This window comes from Actinia tenebrosa, unplaced genomic scaffold (assembly GCF_029948245.1).
Source record: "Actinia tenebrosa isolate PJP-AT-01 unplaced genomic scaffold, QUT_ActTen_1.0 PGA_scaffold2__45_contigs__length_23673736, whole genome shotgun sequence".
Classification (NCBI taxonomy): domain Eukaryota; kingdom Metazoa; phylum Cnidaria; class Anthozoa; order Actiniaria; family Actiniidae; genus Actinia; species Actinia tenebrosa.
Window position 1 is genome coordinate 720,415 of NW_028292579.1, and position 16,555 is coordinate 736,969.

The 16,555-nt window shown below is 37.9% G+C and overlaps 3 protein-coding genes across 3 annotated transcripts; 2 read left to right on the plus strand and 1 right to left on the minus strand.

The window, feature by feature from the left end:
- The first annotated feature begins 440 nt into the window (after positions 1-440).
- LOC116303991 (uncharacterized) lies at positions 441-15,279 on the plus strand. Its single transcript, XM_031713637.2, has 17 exons — positions 441-589; positions 5,165-5,215; positions 5,847-5,900; positions 6,830-6,873; positions 7,726-7,753; positions 8,358-8,390; positions 9,469-9,491; positions 10,224-10,251; positions 10,350-10,384; positions 10,886-10,913; positions 11,999-12,045; positions 12,422-12,449; positions 12,549-12,583; positions 13,748-13,775; positions 14,494-14,525; positions 14,799-14,850; positions 15,205-15,279. The coding sequence occupies exons 5-17, from the start codon at positions 7,742-7,744 to the stop codon at positions 15,277-15,279; spliced, it is 456 nt and encodes a 151-aa protein (XP_031569497.1). The 5' UTR covers positions 441-589; positions 5,165-5,215; positions 5,847-5,900; positions 6,830-6,873; positions 7,726-7,741.
- On the plus strand, positions 1,214-2,535 carry LOC148908937 (uncharacterized). The gene has a single exon (XM_089034400.1). The coding sequence runs from the start codon at positions 1,360-1,362 to the stop codon at positions 2,440-2,442; it is 1,083 nt and encodes a 360-aa protein (XP_088890526.1). The 5' UTR covers positions 1,214-1,359; the 3' UTR covers positions 2,443-2,535.
- On the minus strand, positions 2,590-5,044 carry LOC148908938 (uncharacterized). The gene is made up of 3 exons (XM_089034401.1): positions 4,872-5,044; positions 4,695-4,757; positions 2,590-3,881 (listed from the first exon to the last, which is right to left on the minus strand). Exons 1-3 carry the CDS (start codon positions 4,976-4,978, stop codon positions 3,194-3,196), a joined length of 858 nt encoding a protein of 285 aa, XP_088890527.1. The 5' UTR covers positions 4,979-5,044; the 3' UTR covers positions 2,590-3,193.
- Positions 15,280-16,555: the final 1,276 nt, after the last annotated feature.

A 16,555-nucleotide genomic window follows, 5' to 3' on the forward strand; every position in this document is an offset into this window, starting at 1 on the left:
CTTTAAATATAAAACTGTCTTCTCAATTTTACTGAATTTACGTTTTTCAGTTTTGTGGCTCGTCAAGTTGGATGCGCACGCAACCTTGAGAAAACGGTGTTGAATTTAGCTGCTTTTGCTCACATTTCCCAAAGTGTTACCGATTCCTGTCTATCAAAATGCTTTGAACATTATCCAAACCGTTACCCATTCGTTTCTTCCAATCTAGCAATTTCATCGGCGGTGTTGCGAACAAGTATCGAGGGCTCAAGAACAGCGCACGCGCGCGCTACAAAATTAAGTACTCGATGTCACAATTGACGTCCACAATTAGCTTCGTGACTTCTGAATAAAATGTATAGACCCCCAAAATAAAATATTTTCGTAGAATATTTCCATCATTAGCTTGATTTTCGAGGGAGAGAATGGCGGAACTGGAGAAAAAGGGATCGACAGATTTCTGTAAGTTTGTTTCTCAAAACAAAAACTACTATAATATGCTCATTTTTTTCTTGAAGTCTTCAATGATTTTTAATGTTTTACTGTTATCATTATTCTTATTTTGACAATTTTAGATCTCAGTAAGAAGCGCTTGATAAGTCGAGTGAAAGTAAGTGAAGTTCAAGTGAAGCTTTTTACAAGTGAAGTCTTATTTTACAGTTTGAAGTGAAGTTTCGTTGTTACGGCGCTGTATCTCACAGTAGTTTAGGCCTGGGGTTTTGTTAGATTCTCGACTAAACCTCATACACTCACTTCACTATAGAATCGTTGTCGGGTTCAGAAACATAGAACATAAAAGCTGAGACCGAAATGGCACATGGGAAATGACATGATTATATTATAATTTATTCATTTGCACCATCCATGCAGTCGGTTTAGAATGCCAAACGCGTATTAAAAACAGTGGATGATGCCACGGGTCACCGGTCGCAGCGTGCATCTAATTAACGTACTTCGCATATGCCATTTCGGTCTCGGCTTCTATGTTCTATGTTTCTGAACCCGCGAACGATTCTTCATTTGAGTGTTTATCAGTTTAGTTTGCTTGATGTGTTGTTCTCTCCCTTGAAGCGATGGTTTTTCACCGGTTTTCGTATAGATTTCCGGCTCCCTAAAAATCAACATTTGCGCGTTAAGTGTTGTGTTTATTCGTTTAATGATATTTAAATAAGCATGCAGGAAGCCCATGTCTCCGAAGGAGTTTTTCAACGGTCCTGCGTTGTGAATAGAGAGTTTAAGATAAGACCGCTACGGTAGACTACTACGGTTGAACGCGTCTGGTGAATACTGGATCGAGCATACCGTATACGGTTCAGTGGTCGCAAAAAATGATATATTTTGATTCGCAACCGAGTGCTATCCGAGTGTTGGCTAGCAGAAATGTCGTTTGAAGATATAAGAAATGCAATCGTCATTGCTTTTGCTGATAGTATTTTGAGAGAGGATGAGTTCTTGATTTTATATGAAGAATATAAACCCTCTAATCCTTCTTATCCATTCTGGAAATACGACTCCTTTTGCTTGGATGACTTGAGTTCTAGCGAGTGCGAATCTAACTTCAGAGTCGCAAAAGAGGATATACCAGTGTTAGGGAACCATCTGCAGCTACCTGTACGCTTCGTTTGTTCTCAAGGGACTGTCTGCAGTGGATTAGAGGGCTTGTGCATGCTGCTAAAGAGATTGGCCTACCCTGGTCGGTATTACGATATGATTCCTACGTTCGCTCGTCCAATACCCGAGATAAGCATGATAACAAACACTGTGCTTGACTGGATTTATGAAACTCATGGTTTCCGTTTATCCTCCTGGAATCAACCTTTTCTCTCCAGAGCATCTTTTCAACGATATTCAGAAGCCATATTAAGAAAAGGCGCTCCTCTAACGAATTGTTTTGGCTTCATTGATGGGACTGTCCGTCCAATATGCAGACCCGGCTTACACCAAAACGTAGTATACAACGGACACAAACGAGTTCACGCGCTAAAGTTTCAAGCATTAGCACTTCCAAATGGTTTGATAGCCAATCTTTACGGTCCAGTGGAAGGGTGCCGACATGATGCAGGGACGTTAAGAAACTCAGGACTCTTGGGAACCCTTGAAAGAATAGCTTTTAACCCAGCAGGGAACGTTCTCTGTGTATACGGTGACCAAGCCTACCCGCTCCGCCCCAACTTGATGTGTCCCTATCGCGTTGGAGATGTTCCTGTTCTAACACCTGATATGAGGTCTTTCAATGAAGCTATGAGCTCAGTCCGAGTCTCCGTGGAGTGGTTGTTTCGCGATGTCTCGAACTACTTCAAGTTCATTGACTATAAGAAAAACTTAAAGATAGGATTAAGTGCAGTAGGAAAGCAGTACATAATAAGTGCATTGTTCAGAGACATGCTCACTTGTTTGTATGGTAATACAACCTCTGAGTCATTTCAAGTTGAGCCTCCAACATTAGCTGACTATTTAGCATAAAGCGCATAATATCCTGTTGGAAATATTGCAACGCTCTTCTGTTTGTTTGTTGTTGTTTTTAATAGAATAAAGTAGGTCATTACACCCCTGAAATAGATCTTATTTAATTTGATACATTTTAGTATACCCCAATTGAAATTCCATCGGTTACATCTATTTTCTTGGGTTTATTAAGCCTTCTGGTAATACATCTTCATAATTACATTAATAATTGTTATATTATAATAATAGTTACTATAACCTGGTCCAATTGACTATTAAGCCTGGTTCACACGAGCAACGCAAGTGCAAACGCAAACGCAAGAAAATGGAAAGGTTTCCATTCTTTCATTTTTAACGTGTGAACCGTACCGGTGAAAACGCAAACGCAATACTACAACGCAAGCCAGTCCTTTCGTTTGTTTGTGTATTTGCGTTGCTCGGGTAAACCAGGTTTTACACTTTGATCAGTAATAAATATTTACAAATACTTAAAATTATTCAATATATATTCACAATAATATTATTTCTATAAGTTGAATAATGCAGTTTTGAATAAATAGCTTACATACGTAACACACGCATCTTGGTTTCTCATACTTTAGTTTTGTTTTGTGACTGATATACTGTACGACATCGATAAAAGCATTTCTAATAGAACAAAAACACTAGCTAGTGGAAAGTATTATTAAAGTGCGTTTCACATTACATTAAGTAATGTAATTTAACATACAAATCCAAACAAGAACCGAGTGGTTTAAAAGGCAAAAACTTATTTTGCTAGTCTTTTGACAATGTCAGCCATAAGTTGCATCTGTTGCTGTTGCAATTTGTAATGTTCCTTTTGCTGTTCTGCTTGAAGACGCATTTCTTCTCTGCGTAATTCAAGATCTTGCTTTCGCAGAGCGGTTTCTACTTCTGTTTTTTCAGCCAAGTACTGCAGTGCTTCTGACCCTCCTTTTCTTGTTTTACGTCTTTTGGTCAACGCCTGCTCTACTTGGCCGTTCCCCTCTGAACCCGAATCACCACCTTCACTACCACTCTTTCTTGTTTTAGACCATGTTTCCATTGCATTGTTCCTAATGAATATGGCATTTTGTCTCTTTTTTTCCTGATTTTTTTCATCCCTTGCAACTTGGATCAGCGGAGATTTCATTTTTTCGACTATTTCTTCCAATATCATCTCATTTTCTGTTTGGTCATCAGGAGCAATGCCACTTGCAGACTCTTCATTCCTGCTTTTTTTCTTGAAGTCTGCCAACAATTTGTTGAAACGTTCCCTCACACTGCGTTGATCTCTAGGTTGACTTGAGAAATGAGCATAGCAGTTGATCCGTTCTGCTACTTCTGTCCACCTAAGACCTGCTTCTTTAGTCCCAGCTTTGTAGGCAAAAGGCTCGAGGGATACTATTTGTCGTAGAAGAAGTCTATCTCGTTCCTCTGTCCATCTAAATGTTCCACTGTAAATGAAATAAAAAAAGAAATAAATTTTTTTTCATGCCCTAAACATAATTGAATACCAAGTTATAATAAGCGAATGATTAAGTGCAAATATATTGTACCCATGAAATAGAGAAAGGGCTTCCATTACATCTGTGTAATAGTTTGCTGACAAAATCGCAAATTTAATTTAGTGCAATTTTTTTTACTGAACAAAGACTAGCGAGAACTAATTAGTGCAATTTCTTAAAAAGTGTCTCACGGATATAAGGAAAATACTCTAGCAAAGCACCTCTCTCAATATATTGCTCATAATTGATTAGTGCCAAGAAAGACAAAACTTTATTGAGCCGCAAATACAAAATTTCCTGCATAGAATGATAAAATTAGGAACAGAAAGAACGACACAAGAAGGAAATGAAAAAGTTTATCAACATAAGTTTTTTTTTCCAGTGAGGATGTCGCAAGTGCATGGTTGGTTTATTCCATGTTAGATGCAAATTAGTTGTTGTTAGTCCAGCAAAATATTTCATGATTTTAAACTAATTGCATTCAAACAACAATAATGATGACAATAATAATAATAATAATAGTAATAACTATAATAACAATAACAATAATAATAGTACATTATTTTCCTACTTCGTTTCCTAAGTGTCGTGGGATTGAAAGTACAAATATAAAAATATTTTAGAGCGAACGCTTGTTGCAATTAAAATAAGGTGATGTGACAATCAACCCCAACTAAGAAAAACATTTTAATGGACTTTATTCTCTCTCTGCATTAACTCTTGTGAAAGAATTACAAAGTAGTTTTGATTGTTTTTACTTACTTATTGCGAAGAGAACCGGTGACATCCGACTCCACACGTGGAACATTGCATGGACTTGTGGAACTAAAAAATTGCGATATTACAGCGTGTTAAATTGTAGCAAGCTATACAATACATTCTCATAAATTTAACCTGATATACGTACGCATTTGCAAAAAACTTATGATAAACACTCACCAGTTTTCATTTTCTGCATTCGGCGAAGCCATGGCTGAAATAGGAAGCCAAAATGATACCGGATTCACGGCCAGCCACTGCATGCATGAATTTTCATCCATGCGCATTGAAACTCGTCCCAGATCACGAACCGCGTTCAACCGTAGTAGTCTACCGTAGCTGCCCTATCTTAAACTCCCTAATATCAAATGTAGTGGAAGTGTGTGTGGAAAGAATCAAACGATACAGATGCGTCCTGATATTATGATATTGATATTGAGTGTTTTAAAATTTAAATGTGTTTTCTTTCATAGACTTACAAGAATGCAATCAAACAGAGTGCGATTGAACTCAATCTGAAAAAGGTATCCTATTTAAGAAGCGCCCATATTTTGTTTCATGCATTCATTCATTAATTTATTCATCCCTTCATTCCTTCATCCTTAGTTCTATTCATTTAATTTTCTAAGGCCCCGTCCACACTATGCCGGATAAATTTCAATCCGCAACTTTCACACCGAAAACGAAAAAAAAGTTTTCCGTCCACATGAAAACGAATAAAATGTTTCGCGTCCACACTAGTCCGATCAGAGGCGGCAAAAACGCTTCATTGCACATCTGAGCATGTGCATCGAAGCTGAAATTGGGCCCGCGGTGTATTTTTAGCCTTCCCGCCATGTTCCCATGACAATCATGACGTCATCATATCCGAAAAAATTCGGATGCGAAATGTTCTCCGTCCACACCAATACGGCTAACCAACGTTTTCAAATCGTTCCACTCTGGAGACCGTATTCGAAAAAAATCGTTTTCGGTGAAGAATTGTTCCGGATTCGCACGGACTAGTGTGGACGGTAGGCCTAACCGGATAAATAAAAATTCGGATTCAAATTTATCCGGCATAGTGTGGACAGGGCCTAATTTCAATTATTCATAGTATAATTTACTTCTATCTCCCATCCATTTTTTCATTCATTTATTTTTTTGCTTTCGTAGGATGAGATAAAAGCCCAAAAAGAACTTGCTGAAACATATGGCCAAGAAAATAAGGTAGAAATATGTATAACACCTTCCACGTGATCTCAGGGAACGCGCGCAAAGTATTGTTGTAGTTGATAAGCCGGTCCTAGTTTCAGTTGTTTTCGGAAAACAAAGAGCTATCATTTGACGATAATTTCATAAAATAATTTAAACCGCAACGCACCATTTGACCCATAGGTATTCGTTATTAGAATAAGTAGAATTTCCAATGTACTGCTAGTCCATAACGTAGCTAGGAATTGAGCAAACATTCAGAGTATTTTTTTCTGACTTCGGTCGCCATTTTTTTTCGATGGACCGCCCGATTCCTGCGCGATGATTTGCTGGTTTTTGATGGGCTGTCAAAACGAGATCACCTGGTTAGTATATCGATCTGTTTTAGGACAAGAAATGTTAAGTCTCCCGGTTGGCTAATTGGCTGGGCACCGTTCTGTTGCGCGGGAGGTCGTGGGTTAAAGCCTCTGCGGCCGGGACCAACACATAGGTTTTTAAATATCTGAGTAGAAGGTGCTGCTTGCTTTAAAATATCTACAAATGAGTGAACCTTCTCAGTGGCTTGGATGATCACACAAAATGGCGGTCCCGTGTTGTTATTCAGAAGCGTTACACTTATCTGTCTGTCCTCTTATTGATGATAAAAAAAAAACAATCAGCGCGCGAGAAATTTGTAGGATATTGCAAAAAGAAAGATCGAGGGCAGCAAGTTTATTAGTGCTAAGTTGGCAACTTGTCAAGTGACACCCTCTGTAAAAAATAAATTAAGTCGATCGTAGAGTAAACTAGGGGGATGGGGTATTGTTTTAGATAAATAGATTGTGCGTTGTGAGTGGTTCAACAGATCGATTACACCACTTCTGTACCGTTACCACACCGTGCCGTGTGTGAACACCCACAACCTGTTCGAAATCTGCCACTAAATTTTTCACATTTTTTTCCAGAAACTTAAAAGTGAACTTTCAAGTAGGAAAGAATTGGAAGACAAGTAAGTGAATGACTTTTAGGCTTCGTCCAACAAAGGTTTCCAAGGAAAACGCGCCCTATGCAAGGCCAATCTCGATCCATGAGGGAAACTATGATAATGATGAGGATGATGATGATTGATGTTGATGGTGGCGGTGGTGGTGGTGATGATAGTGATGATGGTTTACACGTATCCTTGAATTTTTGAAACGGATTTTTAAGATTCCGTTTCCAAAAAAAATATTATCGTTCACACGTATCCGTTTTCGAAAAAAAATGCGTTTTCAAGGCCAAACTGCAGAATATATATATATATCCGTTTTCAAAAATATCCGGATGCGTGTGGACGTGGCCTTAAACGGATTCCTTTCAAGATCAATAACAAAGCACGAAAGCGTAAGATGATACCATGCATTTTAATGTTAAAAAACGATTAATCTGCTCGATAGGTATCCTCTCATCTATAGCAATATTACAAATGTTTTCGTGGACGCGAATAAAATACTAATCGCTGCTTAGCCAAACAGGACTGTGCACGACCTGCACTACAAGCGTTTGGCCGAAAGAATGTGAGAATGTATTGGGACGAATCAGATCGCAAGCGCGCGCAATATTCACTCTAAACCTTTCTGGGCAAAAAGGTGTGCTGTACTGTTATGAGATCAGTTGTTCCATGATAAGCAAATTATGACACCAAATTTAAAACAATACGGCTAGAACAGATATTTTAACTCCTCTAGTTTCTATTTTGACTACCGGCTGGTGTATGGACTCAAACTGCGACAGCTCTGTAAAAATATCTAGTCACAATCAACAACCTTTCTTGTTATAACCGCTGTATTTAGACATTCTTTATCAATTGAATTGATTTTAGGATCAAACAGGAAATCATGTTAATGGAGGTATGAAGAAATATTGAAAAAATTGAAAACTTGTTGCTGTGCCGCGTGCAGTCATAAGTCACTTGGGATGCCTAGCCTAGACTTGAAGTTGGGCTGCAAGCAGGCGAGGATTGGCAGAACACTTGAAAAGCGTTAGGAGAAGAACGACATGCGGGTGCTTGACAACACTTCTCGAGTGTTCTGCTAATCTTGAAGCAAGTTGTTTAATTTTGTATTATAAAATACAATTTAGAATGATCGTAGAGTGCAAACAAAATAACCGTGAAACTTTAGTAATACTAAATAGCACAATTTCATGCAAATTCCATTGTATTATTTTGTTTAACTAGCACTATTTTGTACTATTCAGTAATTAGTGTTTCACGGATTAATTGTTTACTCTCTAATATTATATACGACTGTCACAATAAAAAGTGCGCGCGCGTGCCATTTTCATATTCAATCTTCGTTCACTGTCCAAATTCTACCAATCAGAACGAGAGATTTATAACAGTTATTGTATAATATTTCATAATACCTATCCATGTTTTTCTTGGGCCTACGCTTCGTGGTCCTCGCTAGCTTGCACCGTATATCTAAGCTCTTTTCTTATTGTTGTCTACAGAAAGAACATCAATTACACTTGAAGAAAACAGAGGTAGATCAGAACCATTTTTAATTTTTAATCGCGTGAAAATTTGGCGTCATGTTGGTCACGGATTCTTTACTGCGCTCGGGATCCCTGTGTTAAAAGGAGGGTAATGGTGGGGAGTGTGACATTCAATCAGTAATTTCGCCTTACCCTACTCCCGTACGTCACCAACTTTCGCGCGCGCGCTCTTTCCGTTTATTCTTTTGATGACTAAAAACGAAGGAAGAGCGTGCGCGCAAGTTGATGACACACGGGAGTAGGGTAGGGCGAAATTTAAACTGCATCCGGTTACTTAAAATAGCCCAACCGGGAATTTACATGGCGCGCGCGTTATTAAGAAGTTTCCCTCTTTTATTTATGCTCTCTTGATAAATCTTAGTGGAAAAATTTATTGAATAAACAGCATTGATTTATCCGCATTATACAGATATTATTAGACCTTTTAGAGTGGAATACGGGTAGATATTTTTTCGAGCCCGATAGACGAGAAAGACGAGAAAAAATGTCCGCTAGTATTTCACCCTAAAATGTCTAATAAGTTATTTATTATCCAACTAAGCTTACGTTTTCCAAAAAGAAGGCTTTAATTAAAACGATTTTTTCCTTTCAACTCGTTTTCAAAACCGGTTCAGTTTTCGTACGAAATAACCTAGAGTTTCGCAGGGTATTTATAATCGCTCCAGGCTTTCTCCTGCGTTATTTGTACTCTAATTTGAATAATAGTTGGGTAACAATAAGGATTTATCTATCGGATAGCGCTATACATTTTTCGTACAACTGGGCCCTATTCAATAAAAATACGAGAGAATTCCTGTGATACATGAGGCTCCATTGTCATTATACGTAACATGATTAGAAATTTCATTTTATATACAGGCGAAATACAAAACTCGCACCGATATGAGGCTTAAGTTTTGAACAAAGCAATCTGGCGTTCTTTGTTCACAACTTAAGCCTCACGTCGGTGCAAGTTTTGCATTTGGTCTATGATGATAGACAGTATGATGTACAGTGATCACGTGACCGATTGGTACTTTATTTTTGAAGACAATGCTTTAATTTAGCGCAAATTTTTGATTTTCAGGAAATTATGAGTGAAAAAGAGGAGTAAGTAGTCTTTAGTGTGCATAAAGCAGTTTTCGTATGACTGTATGACTGTGATATGTTCTAGAATTTTAATTGGCTAATTTTTTTCTCGCGCAATGTGATTGGTCTGGCAGTGCCGTGACCTTGACGTGACTGTGTCCACGCCGTATTTATGTCGTGTTTAGGGCATTTGATTGGATGAAGAGTAAATTATCGCGCAATGTGATTGGTCTGGCGTATCACTTGTCGTGTCATGAAAGTGTTCGTGCCGTGAGCTTTTCACAGTCATACGAAAACTGCACTACTTATATATATATTCGTACATGTGAAAAACGCTGTTAGGTCGGTCTAGGTATTATGACCGTCTGCCCTCACCTCCTATCTGTCTGCCTGTCTGTCTGTCTGTCTGTCCTCCTATTTTGTTTTGCCCTATCTGTTTGTCTATTGCACTTTCTGTCGGCCTTTTGGCCTGTCCTTCTGTCTGTCTGTCCTCCTATCTATCCGTCGTCTTATGTGCCAGATTGTCTATCCTCCTATCTGTATGTCGTCCTGTCTGTCTGTCTGTCTGTCTATCTGTCTGTCTGTCTGTCCTCCTATCTATCCGTCGTCTTATCTGCCAGATTGTCTGTCCTCCTATCTGTATGTCGTCCTATCTGTTTGTTTGTTTGTCTGTCTGTCCGACCCCCGTCATCTGTTTAAAAAAGCTTGTTAACCTTTCTATCGCTAATGTCCTTCTTGTCCTTTCATTTTCAGCCTTAAGAGCGGCAACGAAAATCTAAAGGTGAGAAGCAAAATAATAAAAAATATCACTAACGATACTATCCTCGTCCCCAGTCTTCCCTCAACGTTATGAATATCTTTTTTGATTTCGATTTACAGAAAAAAGTGGATTACACGCAAGTCATGATAGACGCGTGAGTATCATAGTATAGCATATCGTATCATAGTATCATGGCTTTTTAACTATGGGGATTTAGCAGTCGTTCCACTGCATGAGAGGCTGGCTTTTATCAAAAGAGAATCCGGATAATCAAGAATTACAGAAAATCATAAATATGTGATGTGTGCACTTGTAGCCTTCATTTACATTATGCACAAAATGTGTGATTTCGATTTGATCCAATCGTCAGATTTTTAGAATTAGATTAGATTTACATTTTTATAATTTTTTGAATTTAATAAGTTGCTGGCTATCATTAAGTACTTTCAAAAAATAAAAAATAAAAAGGGGACACCGCTTTTTAGAGCTATAGCTTGTTTTCTCGATATTGAACGTCATATGAACATCAAAACGTTCGAATGACGTCATCTCGACAATGAGCCCGCGGCGCACTTAACTCATGCGTAGAAAGGATGCGCACGAGCAATGCCCATGAACGTGCTTAATTCGTTTTTATGGATTTCAATTTTTTCAGAATCAAAAACGAAAACAAAGCGTTAAAGGTAAGAACTCGGAATTAAACACCTATTAAAATTATATCGTGGATAATAAAATATTTGAGATCTAACGCGTGCGCGCTGATCGACTGGCTACCGTTTTTTTTTAGAGGACAAAGACAGGCTCGCGCAAAATCATTCAAAAATATTTTATAAAAGCATTATAAAACGGCTGCTTATGACTCTGTACTGTAATTGTAAACAATGTGGAAGCTCTAGAGCACTCGAGAAGCAAGAGAAACACTCATCTACGCCTCGTGTTCCTGAACTTGTTTCTCTAGTGCTCTACAGCTACCAGCGTGTTTATATCAAAGTACAGAGACACGCGCGCGCGTTTTGTATTCCTTAAAGGAATAGGGGTTTTGCACCATCACGTGACGGCAGCCATGTTAGATGGCAGGAACAATACAATCGTTTTACATAAGAAAGAATTCCATCGCCGAGAGCAATGGGATCGTATTGTTCCGCCATATAACCACAGGCAGTCCAAGCTGTATTATGGGCGTGGGCACGTGATGGTGCAATTCACAATTATCCATACATCGGTTCACTGGTCAGACACAAAGCATTCAGTCGAGGTTGCAAGGTTCAAATTTGAATAATCCTTTAAAAGTATCTTGGCGCCTCGCTTGAGCGCTTTGTGTTTGACCAGTGAACCAATGTATGGAAAATGGTGAATACCGCTGTACTGAGTTGAATGTTTATAAATCCATGCTTTCTTAACAAAGTTAAGAAATAAGAAAAAGGGGAAATCTTTAGGGAGAATCAAAAGGAGAACGTATATGATATCTTTCTAGCGGTAACATTAACCACGGTTACATATGATTGAATAACATTTAACTATAATTATTAATTTATTTATTTTTGCATTTTTACTGGGATACCTGTGATAGCCCAGTTGTAAAATTAACACATTTTCGTCCTGATTGCTCCCAGAGGGAATTGCGGACTAATTGCGCAATAGTCGGCCCAGCAGTCTTCACGACCTTACCCAAGAGACCTTTGCGGGCATGTTCTTTAGAGTTAGCTCTTATTAGCTCTTAAAGCTCTTATAATTTATACTGAAATGTTCAATCATCTTTGATTTTCAGGATTCAGTTAAAGTTCTATGCAATGTAGCTTTGGATGTCGAAGAACAGTAAGTATGATATCAGAATATGTTTCTGGAAACGATTAATTTCTCTGAGGAGAGGTGAAGGGCCACACCTCAGCAAATTATTCTCCCCACCCCACTCCCCCAAAAGACAACTACGTTTTTCAGTATCCAATAGGAAGAAGACTAACACCCCCCTTATACCATGCATCTCGTACGGGAAAAACTGGGTCGAGTTGGCATTGCAGTGCATTTTAGGGCTGTTTCATTTTGGGACAAAATAGAAGCCATCTTGAAAAATGTCACATGATGCACTGCAATACCAACTCGACCCATTTTCCACTCAACTTTGAAATGAGTATTGAGTAGGCAATCCACATCGCTACTAATTCTTTTTTTGTTAAATAATCTATAATTTCAGTCTCAAAGGGAAGAGCGATAGCTTAAAGGTAAGACTGAATAAAATTATGGGATTCGTAGACTGAAAGAATTAAGCTGAGGAAAATATATAAATAAATTTATCTAAATCCATAGTTTTTCATCGCCAGGAAATATTGGAAGTAACAGTCCAAGAAGTTGAGTCGTAAGTATAAAATTATCAATTAAATGTCATGAGGGAGGGGTGGTACAGGATAATAGCTTAGTACCTTTGGTAGTGTTTAAAAAACGAGTAGGAGTGTTTTATCAGGTATAAAAGCACGAGGCGTAGCCCAGTGCTTTTATACCTGATAAAACACGATCTACGAGTTTTTTGAACTGCTTAAAACACTCATGAACAATTTATAAGATTTTGGTTCAACTGGAGCCACCATACACGTCACGAACATGAATTTTTATACTTCGATAGAGATTTGACGTCACGGGCATGCGCAACCAGATTCAATAGAAGCTCCCACACGTTGGATTGCGTGCCAAGGCAAAGACAGGCACGTTAGTCAAAGATCATTAGGGTTGACTATGACCTTGATGAAGCTCTATGTCTTCATCTAAACTTGGATGCATACTTCATCCCTGATGAAGTCATCCTCATAGTATTCGAGTGGTCTTTATATAAAGATCACATGTGTCTTTATATAAAATCACTTGAATACTAATGAAGAGGACTTTATCGGGTATAAAGGTTCATGCACGCGACATGTATGGTGGCTCCAATTGGACCATAAGCTTATGAATTATTAATGAGTGTTTTAATATCATTTACATAACTTTATCCATGACAATTATCTAAGTTCCTAAGCTATCATGGAAGGGGTAAGCACAACAGAGCTTGGCTCCAAATTAATGTATCTTTAAACTGATGAAAGCTGGAAATTTATCTCAAAAATGTTTAAAATATTTCACGCCATTTTGGAAATATCACCCCTAAAACAGTCCCAGAATGCACTGTAATGAAAACTCGACCCAGTTTTTTCTTCAACCTCGGAATGGCTAATACGCGGCGGAGCGGTTTGGGGGTGTTGGCAGATCATTACCGCGCAAATTATCAGATCCGTTTGAAAAAATTCTCTATCCCTCTATTAAACAGTGTACTTAAATTTTTTAGCCGAAAGACCCAAAATAGTCCTTTCATAGGTCACTCACTTTAAGGAATTTTGTGCTATGTTTTTCCTCCGTATACAAAATGCTAAGCCAAATCTATACCAGGGAACCCTTACTTCTTAAGTGGTGGCTTTTGGCGCCCCAGGCCATCCTTTTACATAAGACATTCTGAAATACTGTTTTTCTACTTTATGTCTTGTGAATTCAGACTGAAGAAAGAAAATGAAGAGCTGAAGGTAACGATTATATATAGATAATTCTAAAATTAAACTAATACAAGGCTCTCATTGGTTGCGAAATATTCTGACATAAAATATCAGTTTTATGAGTGAACTAGAAAGATTTAGCATTTGCGCTCGCTTTTTGCGGAGAAACTTTGTCCCTAGCTCTCTCTCCCCTCCGCAAAAAGCGAGGCGCAAATGCTAAATCTTTCTTGGAGCGGAGAAGGTAACCACTGAACGGGAAGAACTGGAAGACGTATGAGAGTCGAGGGAAAGGAAAGAGGGATTGCGTATGTTTGCTATGAAACAGAAATTTATAGAAGAATTTGTGCACTTCATTCAATGTTTTTCGTACATGACTGATTCTACAAGTCCAGCATGTTTGATTTAGTTACCGAGACTGTTTTGCAGTGACTTAGAGATCTAATTGTTGTTTCCTGTTCTACAAACCTCTTCATAATTAACCTAAACCTTTCAAACCACCAAGGTTAAACTTTTCTTAGATACGCGATGTAAATAGAATCTCATATTAGATTACATGGTTACATAAGATTAGAACGAGTAACTATTTCTACGCCTTCAATCTCGTACTTAGTTGTGAACGAGGCGGTTGTACTGGGAGGTACATAAAAAATGATTGATAACGATAACGAAGAAAATAGTAATCCGGATAGACGAACGAAAATGAAAAAACGAAGCAACTCCAATTAAAGGTTATTATTTTTATCTGTAGGAGATCGCAGAATGCTATTCACGACAAGAAGTGTAAGTATGGCCTTTTAATAGTACTAAAATGTTTACTTCAGCACATGAGATGCAAGGTAAGGTGAGATGGATGGAGATAAACGATGGGATTAATTTTTCCTCATTTCAGTCCGCGTGTCATTCTCTTGAGAATAAGATTATTTGTTTGAGTTGTATTCATATTCATGTGTCTTCTCATGTTCAACCGTTAAACAAAGAAATGATACTCTAGGGAAAGAAATTGGAAAACATTACGCCCAAGGTAATTAAATAGATCTAATTGTGTCTGTTTAGGCTGATTAAGGAACTAACAGAAGAGTTAGAGGCACTCAAGAACGTTGAAAAGGTCTGTACAGTACAATGACAACAACATGAACAGCGACTGCATCTTCAACAACGAAGACGATGGGCTGTTCAAAGTCAGGGCACAGCTGACTCACAGATTGAAACATGGTTTAACAGCACTACAGCAATTACAACACAAAAATAACACTAAAGGCGCAGACACACGGTGCAACATTGCGCGCAACATTGCAGACAACATTGCGCGCAACATTGCAGACAACATTGCGCGCAACATTGCAGACAACATTGCGTCGTATCATGGCTCGCAACATAAATCGCACAAATGAGCCGTAGCAACAACCCTACCCAACTCCAAACTTCCTCTCGAAATTAAGATTCTTTTTCCTCGTCATAGGTGTCTGTTGAAGTCCAAACTTTACCAAAAGGAAGAGGTATATTCAGACGAATGTCTATAAGGGGAAGTAGATAAAACTACTCCCCCCCCCCCCCCCCGCAAAAAGTAGGCTTATGATATGAATAATCTGTTGTTGTACTTGTGTTGATGTCAGTTGAATATTTGTTGAAAACAATGGAACTGTATTCTGATTCATCAAAAATCTATAAATGCTGTTTAAGATTTTTGAGATGAAACTTAATTGTTTGATCGAATCAGATTTAAGCTTACAGTACTCCGTTGAAAATTAAAAATTAATGTGTTTGTTAAAAAAGAGTTTTTTTATTCAATTACCTTGAGGATCGGGTTGTTATGGGACCGCTTTATTCCAAAAATAAATGACATGGAGACCTTCCATCAGCTTCGCAGCATTTTGGTGGCTTCAACGTCACTCACAGAGATAATCTATTCATCTGACATGCCCTGACTTTGTTCTGAATTTGTGAGCTTGAAGTCAAAAGTGCCAAAACGTGTCTTTTCTTTCTCAAAATAGTTTTAAAATGACTCAGAAAATCAGAACTTAGATTTCTAAAACCGCTTGTCTATGAATTGGAGAAGTAAAAGACGTTTTTCTAAGAGAAAAAAATCTATTTATTTGAAGTGAGCTCTTGAATCATTTTACTGGCTTCAACGTCACTCACAGAGATAATTTATTCATCTTAATTAACTTTGTGCCGACTTTGTGAGCTTGAAGTCAAAAGTATCAAAACGTGTGTTTTCTTTCTCGACATAGTTCTTAAAAGGCTTAGAAAATTAGAATATAGTTTTGTAAAACTAGTTGCCTATAAACTGGAGTAGTAAATGACGATTTTCTAAAAGAAAAAAATCTATTTATCAGAAGTGAGCTTTTGAAACACTTTGCTGGCTTCAACGTCATTCACAGAGATATAATTTATTCATCTTACATGAACTTTGTTCCGACTTTGTGAGTTTGAAGTCAAAAGTACCAAAACGTGTGTTTTGTTTCTCAAGATTGTTAAAAAATGGCTCAGAAAATTAGAATTTAGATTTCTAAAACCGGTTGTCTATAAATTGGAGAAGTAAAAGACGATTTTCTACGAGAAAAAAATCTGTTTATCTGAAGTGAGCTCTTGAAACATTTTACTGGCTTCAACGTCACTCACAGAGATAATTTATTCATCTTACATGAACTTTGTACCGACTTTGTGAGCTTGAAGTCAAAAGTATCAAAACGTGTGTTTTCTTTCTCGAAAAAGTTCGAAAACGCCACAGAAAATTAGAATTTAGTTTTGTTAAACTAATTCCTTATGACTTGGGGAAGTAAATTCCGATTTTCTAAGAGAAAAAAATC

Excerpts from the sequence above, each read along its gene's own strand:
- LOC148908937 (XM_089034400.1), top strand. The coding sequence starts at position 1,360 with ATGTCGTTTGAAGATATAAGAAATGCAATCGTCATTGCTTTTGCTGAT.
- LOC148908938 (XM_089034401.1), bottom strand. The coding sequence starts at position 4,978 with ATGCGCATGGATGAAAATTCATGCATGCAGTGGCTGGCCGTGAATCCG. Across the intron at positions 4,758-4,871 it reads AATGCAGAAAATGAAAACTG|TTCCACAAGTCCATGCAATG; the intron begins GTGAGTGTTTAT and ends GCAATTTTTTAG. Across the intron at positions 3,882-4,694 it reads ACCGGTTCTCTTCGCAATAA|TGGAACATTTAGATGGACAG; the intron begins GTAAGTAAAAAC and ends TTTCATTTACAG.
- LOC116303991 (XM_031713637.2), top strand. Across the intron at positions 10,914-11,998 it reads ACGAAAACAAAGCGTTAAAG|GATTCAGTTAAAGTTCTATG; the intron begins GTAAGAACTCGG and ends TTTGATTTTCAG. Across the intron at positions 12,584-13,747 it reads ACAGTCCAAGAAGTTGAGTC|ACTGAAGAAAGAAAATGAAG; the intron begins GTAAGTATAAAA and ends TTGTGAATTCAG.